Below are 8,006 nucleotides of genomic sequence, written 5' to 3'. Positions count from 1 at the left end.
TTCTTGCATTGAGGGAGAAACTTTTTGAGTTTCATTAGTTCTGTTATGACATTATACATTCAATATCTTTTTCATGTTATTTGCATTTCTTTTTTTCCCTTTTTTAGATTTGCCAGTGGTTTTTGTATTTTATTATTCCTTTCAAAAAACCAACTCCCTGTCTTGTTGATTCTATTGCTTTTCTATACTCTAGTTTCATTTGTGTCTGCTCTAATTATTATTATTTCTTTTCTTCTGGTGGCTAGAGGCTTACCTTGTGACTCTTTTTCTAATTGTTTGAGATGTTGAGTTAAGGTGTTCATTTTTGTTCTATTCTTATGTGCACATTTATTGCTATAAATTGGCTTCTAAACACTGTTTTGCTGTATCCATAAGGTTTTGGTATGCGGTGTTTTCATTTTCATTTGATTTTCTTCCATTACTCAAAAGTTTTTGAGCGGGGTGTTATTCAATATTTATGTATTTGATTCCCCCCTCTTGATCTTTCTCTTGGTGATTTCTAGTTTTATGGCATTGTGATCCGAAAAGATAGTTTGTAATATCACCATATTTTAAATCTTATTCAGGATGACTTTGTTGCTGAGCATATGGTCTGTTCTGAAGAAAGTTCCCTGTGTACTAGAAAAGAGTATGCACTGTGTTGTTGCTGAGGGGAGTGTTCTCTCTGTGTGTATGAGGCCAAGTTGGTTGATTGTGTTGTTTAGTTCTTCTATCTTTGTTGAGCTTCTTTCTAGTTCTATTAGTAATGGAAAGTGGTGTATTAAAGTCTCAAATTATTGTTGAGTTGTCAGTTTCTCTCTTCATTTCTGAAAGTGTTTGATTAATGTATTGTAAGGGTCATTCATTGGATGCATAGGTATTTATTATGGTTATGTCCTTTTCTTCAGTGGACCCTTTCACAATTCTATTATGCTAGAGTTTGTCTTAAAGTGTACTTTATAAGAAATTAATATTGCCATTTCTGCTTTTTAAAAATTGATATTAGCATGATATATTTTTCCATTATTTGGTTTTTCATCTGTTCTTTACCTCTAAGGTGTGTTTCTTGGAGGCAGCATTTTGACGGTCTCTGCTTTGTATCATCCTGTTACATTCTGTCTTTTGATTGTGCATTTAATCCATTACATTAAATTTGAAATTTTGACAAGTATGAATTCATTGCTGTGTTTTTTATAGTGTTTCTATATTACACACCATTATCTATGCTGTGTTCACTTTGTGCATTTTCCTGTCATGTTTGTCACTGCTGCTGTTGTCATGTTTATTAAATCTTTAAAAATTTCCTCTTCTTTATTCTGATGAGGTTTGTTCATTTTCTTTGAGTCTACCCTGTAATTTACTAATTTCTCCCAAATTTGAAATCTACTTGATTTCTCCATTCGAAAGTTCTGTAACTATACTCTTTCCTCTGTTTACTTTTAATTTTCTTCATTATAAGTTGCTATCTCTGGGTCCTATTTTCTGTCCTGCAGGTTTGTTTTCCCTTTGGGTATTCATCTCTCTATCCTTTCTTCTGAAGGTGAGGGTTCCAAGATTTTTGTCTATATTTGTTTCATCACATAGGAGCCATAGTAGTTGCAGGCTGCTAACTGCAAAGCTAACAGTTTAAAACCACCAAGTGCTCTGAGCAAGAAAGAAGAGGTTTTCTAAAATTGTAAGAGTTACAGTCTTAGAAACACACAGAGGCAGTTCTACCTGTCCTACCAGGTTGCTGTGAATCTGAATCAGTTCAGTGTCAGTGAGTGAGTTCCATCACATTTCCTGTGTCTTTGATGTAGAGATCCTGTCTGTCTAGCTTGCCATGCTGATGGAAGTATTCTAGACCTTTATTTTTAACCTTCTTATATTGATTATAAGGAGCCCTCGTGGCACAGAAGGTTGGCGGTTCAAACCCATCAAATGCTCCCTAGGGAGACAAATGTGGCCTTCTGCTTCCATAAAGATTACAGCCTTGGAAACTCTATGAACAGTTCTATTCTGTCCTAGGGTTGCTATGAATCAGGATAAAATGAATGACAGTGGTCTTACAATTTAATTTTATGTATTATCTGTGTTTAAGGTAAGTTTATTATTGACAGCATATATTGTAGTCATCTTTCCCTCTGCTTTTAGCACATCTGTTTGCATTTAAAGTCAGAGTTCTGTTGAGAGGTGAGTGGGCCGTTTCATTATTTGCTTTCTGGTTGTTCATTCTGTGTGCGTGTGTGTGTTTATTCTAATGCTTCCATTTTCCTGACTGAAATTAAAAATTTTAAATGTTAATGTATCACCTTTTTCTTGTGGTAAATATACACACACACAAAATGACAGCAATAAATTCATAAATATGTATTATAAAACACTTGAACACTTGTCATTCCAAGGTTTTTTCACATGTGCGGTTAGTGACATTAGTGGCACTACAGCTCTTTGTATGGTTTGCTTATGCTAGGAGCACAGTGGGCATGCTTAACTTTCCACAGCTTCCTACGGGATCAATATTTTACCACTTTACGTGGAATATAGGAACAATTACCACCATATTGGTCCCTTTATCCTTGCCCTTTTATGCTGTAAGCACCTTATTTGTATGCCCACATTCATTGAACATCCCATCAGAAATATTATCACTTTTAATTTCAACACTGAAACACATTTAAAGAACACAAGAGGAGATTAATAGTATATTATGCACATCTTGTATTCATTTTCCAGTCACAGCCTCTTCCCTATCACACTGGCCTTCCGTTTCTTTCGGCAACCTCTCTCCTCTTGTGTTAGTAAGCCTGGCTTTCTCATTGCTCTCAGACAGGCACTTCTCCTGCATCTCAGGAAACCTTCAGGGTCTTTGTCTTAGAGTTATTAAAGGTGTGACTTTTGCTTGTGAATCAATCACAGTGCATGTCAAAGGGATTTTCTTTTTCTTTGGAGGCAACAATAAGAATAGCAAGCACCAGCGCTTGCAACTGGCTGCGTTTTCCTTAGTGGACACTTGTACCTGAAAATCATCTAGGTCTCAGGAAGGGGAGATTGGAGAACTGACATTATGAGAACACCTGTCTCATTTCTACAGATGTTGCTATCAATACTTCCTCGTTCAGCCCTGAAGTGGTCTTTCTTGCCTTAGAAGCACCCTTCTCTTTTTACACACACATCGACGTCCCAATCCATTTCTTTACAGAACAATACAAATAGGCTGTATGCTTATCTCTTGCCTGTTAGTTGATACATTGTGTGTACAGCATATGAGCCCTAGCTTGGGAGATCAAACGATTACACAAAACGTTTTACTTTGGAAAGTGGAAGGGGAACCATTCAACATGCCAAGAGAGCCGGACCTCACTAGGTACATCATAACCCACACTGCAGCATGGGAGAAGACCAGCCCTGACAGTCTTTCCCAGCGGATTTGAAGGGAGTGTGAGAGCCGTTCGCAAGGATGTAACAATCCAGCCACTCAGCATTGTTCCTGAGCTAAACGAAGTTTGCTTCAGCGCAAACTCTTTTCATATGCATGACGTCTCTGAAGGGTAGGTGTTATTATTCTTACATCAGAGTTAAGACAGAGGGGCTTAACGAGTGACTAAAGAACGTTCACGATTTTCCCAGCTAGCATTTGAAAGAGCTGACATCAGGTCTTCTACCTCTGCGACTCCACATACCACCCTGGAGGTCAAATAATTGGCAGCACTGAATACAGCCTTTGGCGGCCCAGGGTCAGAGTTCCGGACCCAGACCCAGGCCCTCTCTCAGATGCCCGGACTTAGCCAACGTGTAGGATCCCTGCGCAACAGTGAGAATAGGAGTTTACGGTTTTGAACGACTTGCCATGTGCCTAGCTCTGAGCTAAATGTTTCCCCTGTGTTACCTCATTCACACTTCACAGTAACCTCACTCTGAGGGACTATTAGAAATCCCATTTGCCAAATGAGGGACGTGATATCATGGGGCAGGGACTGGAACCGTGTGGCCCCGGCCACCGGTCAGAACCAGTGTAAATTGTGAGCTGTTCTGTTTGATCATTTTGCTCCGGAAGGCCTTAGGAGGTGGCCACTTCTCCTCATGAATGCACCCCGCCTTCCCCGTTTCGTGGAAAGACTCAAGGGTGGCTTGCTACATGGTGTGTATTAATTATTATTATTTTGGGGCCCGAATCCTTCCCACCCGCTCAGGCTATCCCCTACATTCTTGCAACCGGTCGGTCCTGAGCAGTGGTTGTGGCCATGCATGAGAAACAGCAGGTGGTGCCAGATGACAGATGGTGTGGGCGCCCGTTCCCCTGTGGGAGGGGGCGCGAGCGGGCCAGGAGCAGGCAGGCAGCTGCCAGGAGCTCTTCCCCACTCGCTTGCTCACTCGCGCCTGCTCTCAGAAGCTCCCCATCCAGACGCACGCCAGGCGCTGTCCTTTCAGCACCACAAGCTCGGGCGAGGAGGGAGGACTCCGGGTTGTCCTCCTCTGTAAATTGGCTTGAATCTGCTCTGACCCCCCTCCCCTCCCCAAGAGTATCACACAGTAAGTAGGCATTTGTTTTTTGTTATTTCCATTCCACTTCCAACATCCGTCCCCCACCCCCACCCCCCTTACCCCTTTCATTCCCCAAACAATCCTGTTTGTCTAAAAAAAAAGGTTTCATCGGCCGGATGGAAAAGAGAGACATTCCGCTGTGCCGGTTTTTGCGAGGTGGGGTGGGAGCACTGTTCGACTTCCAAGGGAGCTGGAGACGAATGCCTGTGATTGTTTATTTGGTTGGCAATCTTGCAGTACTAGGGCTGCTAACTTTCCGTGCAACCAGAAAAATATGGCCCCGTGCAGTTGAGGAAATGGAGACCTGCCCTGGCTGAATAACAGGACCAGGTCCACATCAGCCGCGTTTGCCCCTTTCTGCTCCTCTGTTCCCCCTTTTCTTTCTATTTGATATCTCTCACACAATTTGCATGTTATGTAAAAGGCTACTGTTAGAGACATTTAACAGAGGTATTGCTATTTTAGGGGGATTGCTGCTGGGAAAAAAAATCAATCTAATAAAACAGCAAGGGGGGTGGTGAGGTGAGATTTATCATACTGAAAGGTGACCCAGAATACTGTACTTTATTTTCCACTAAGAATAAGCTGGTCTCTGAGAGGACATGAATACTTTAACTCCAATGTCTTGGCTTTTCTTTTAAGCTTGTATTTTTGCCATCTATCTGAAATTTTTCTTGAGTTTCCCAAATTTGAGGGTTGTTGGACCCCGTGGGCAAGTGGCCTGTTTTGATGGCTAGAGAAGTTGTCCTGGACAATGAGAATGCTGTCAGGAAGCTCCCGCTGGAAGATGGATGACTGATCTCAGTTTGAGAGGCCCCGAGTGGGGTCCTTTGGGCACGGCTGTTTTGTCTGACCACAGCCCTCTCTTTCCCTGCCTTGCCGCCTTGCTCGCCTCAGGTCTGGGAAGAAAGGCGTAAGGATGGTGAAGCCGAACACCAACCCCAGTGAGAAGGGAACCAAGCCGCCTTGCGTGGAGGATGGCTTCCAAACCGTCCCTCTCATCACCCCCCTGGAGGTGAACCACTTGCAGCTGCCGGCTCCAGAAAAGGTAAAACGGACATTCGAGCCCCAAGCCCCGATGCCCATTCTCCCCATCCCAGAAACATGGAACAGCCAAGCATTCTCTCCCCAAACCCTTTCATCCCCTCATCTGCCAAATTCCCTTTCTTGTAAAATCTAGTCGGTACTCTCCGAGATAGGACATCTCTCGAGCCAGATCAGATCGATGCTGTCTTTATTCTTTGTTGTTGTTGTTGTTATAGACCTATACATATACAGACCAAAAAAAAAAAATCTTTTATTTGGTTGAAGTTTTATCACAGCTGATAAATACCTAATGTGCTTCTCGATCAAGACAGAGATGATCCATTTTGGCTATTTTGGGGAGGTGTTTCAGCAATGTGCAGGTCTAGATTGAAGACAGATATAGGCATCAGCCCCACAGCCCCGAGTTTGTCCCTGCTGAGGCCCTGTGTCGAGGCTAGGAATTGGTTATAAGAAGACAAATGACAAAACCTCTAACCAATATAACTCTTACATTAGTGTAATGTCTCCTGGCAATAATATATCCCAGGATGGCAGAGGGGTGGGAACATAGGAGGGGAAGCAAATAAATTCGTCCAGGGGGTGGAGGGAGGGAGGGAGCAGGGTTTGCAGCGGGACCTGGGAGGACAGATTAGGTAAGCTGCAGAGATGGATGGTGGAAGATGGGCATGTGATGGTGAGTGGAAGCCTTCCAGGTGGACCATGGGAGGAAGGGCCTGCAAGGCAAAGAGCCTAGATATGTGAAAGCACAGAGGCGTGGAGACCATTTGGGGCACACAGCAGGTTGGAGTATGGAGTCTTTGGGGGAGGCGTGGCTGGAAATGAGTGACTGGCTGATGGAGCATCTCCTGACAGGGGAGTGGTCTGTGAAGAATGGAGGTGGGCACTGCACAAAGGCAGAGGGGAGGTTTCTCCCACAGACACAGGTGGCAGATGCATTATTGTTTAGAATCCCTCTGGGGGAATTTGGGATTTCATGATGTGAGTGTTTGCACCCTGTCAGGAAGGGGCTCTAAGGCAAAGGATGGCAGTTCCTGGTGAGAGAGTGGCCAAGCAACAGCCCTCTGGTCTCTGTTCTAATTGGCATCTCCAAGAGGGCATTGTGCGTCTGATCCAATTGCCTCCAGTCAATCAATAGAAGAGAAGCCACAGCAGCTAGGGAAAGGGCCCAGCGGATTGGCTGTGGATTGAGTCATCTGTTTTGAAAGTGCAGAGCTTGTCGATATGAGAACAGCCAAGGGGGTGGCAGAAGGAAAGACTTTGAGTCACCCTGGGAAATGACAAAGTCTCCAAAAATACATCTTGAATGAACCATTAGCAATCAAGAAACAGGAAGGGTAGGAGAAGGGGCAGTATTGAGTACCTGCTGCATATTATAGCAGAGACTCACTTTCTTCTCCTTTCTGGACTGCATTTTAGAATCACCTCAGGAGCTTCTGAAAACCCTAACAACCAGGCCACATCCAAGAGCAATTGGGGTCAGACTCTCTGGGGGTGGGAACCAGCATCAGTATGAATGAAATCTCGCCCCCCCCCACCCTCCCCCCCACCCCCACCCAGGATAATTATGTCCAGCCCAAGTTAAGAACTATTATGGTGGATGCCCACTCCCCCTGGGGGTTAGGGATTACCCATTCAAATTTAGAGGTGAAAAGGTGAGGGCCTAGAGAGCTTTGCTGGTTGATCTAAACTCAAACTCAAACAGGCAGCATCAGTGCTGGATTTAGAACCCAGCTGTACGTGGGAAAAGAGGGACGTGCTCTCTGGATTTGGTAAAGCCGCCCAGATCTTCATGTTCCTGAGAGAGATGTGCAAGCAAAAGGGAGTGAGGTCCCTTCTCCCCCTGGCCGGTCCAGAGATTTCCAGTCTCTGCCTCCCTGATCCTCCCTCTCTGATCCTCTGAAGGCTTCCTTCTTGCCATCTGGGGGAGGAGATGGGCCTGGGAACCACTGAACATCCAGGATGGGGGTTTCAGAAAGCTATCCCCAAATCTAGGGGATCAAAATAGCTTTTCTTGTGATGGGCATGCAGGCATAGAAGGGGAAACCAATTTGTCGTGAAAGTTGGAGTATGAAGCCCAGTTTGACTGACTATCTCCCCAGGGACCCTTCCCAACAGAGGCCCTTTCCACGGGGAATCCTCCCCACAGGGGCATTTTCCCACAGGGACCTTTCTCCAAAGGGACCCTTCCCTGCAGAGACTGTTCCCCACAAAAGCCCTTAGAAGCCCACTGCCAGGAGCACATCGCCACAGGGACCCTTCCTCTCTGGGGACTATCTTCACAGGGGCCCTTTGATGGTTGTGACTTAGCCTTTCTACAAGGTGGCCCTCAGCTTCATCCCCTGTGAAGAGGGGAGAATCCCATCTGCTCCCAATAGTGAGAACCAGGTGAGATGCAGCCTCATATGTAGCGTGTCTGCTACAAAAGTAATTTTATAAGAGAAACAGGTATCCTTTTT

The 8,006-nt window shown here is 44.7% G+C and overlaps 1 protein-coding gene across 1 annotated transcript in view; it reads left to right on the top strand.

Annotated features, from left to right (window-relative positions):
* Nucleotides 1–4,351: 4,351 nt before the first annotated feature.
* NSG2 (neuronal vesicle trafficking associated 2) overlaps nucleotides 4,352–8,006 on the top strand; it is a 63,823-nt gene continuing 60,168 nt past the window's right edge. Inside the window, exons 1-2 of the mRNA XM_004696798.3 lie at nucleotides 4,352–4,491; nucleotides 5,401–5,551. Coding sequence (XP_004696855.1) covers nucleotides 5,423–5,551 — 129 coding nt within the window. The 5' untranslated portion in view covers nucleotides 4,352–4,491; nucleotides 5,401–5,422. The remainder of the gene's footprint in view (nucleotides 4,492–5,400; nucleotides 5,552–8,006) is intronic.

The sequence above is a fragment of the Echinops telfairi genome, unplaced genomic scaffold (assembly GCF_000313985.2).
Source record: "Echinops telfairi isolate 266 unplaced genomic scaffold, ASM31398v2 ScPeMD7_7469;HRSCAF=8507_0, whole genome shotgun sequence".
Taxonomy (NCBI): domain Eukaryota; kingdom Metazoa; phylum Chordata; class Mammalia; order Afrosoricida; family Tenrecidae; genus Echinops; species Echinops telfairi.
This window is presented reverse-complemented; position numbering and strand designations above follow the sequence as displayed.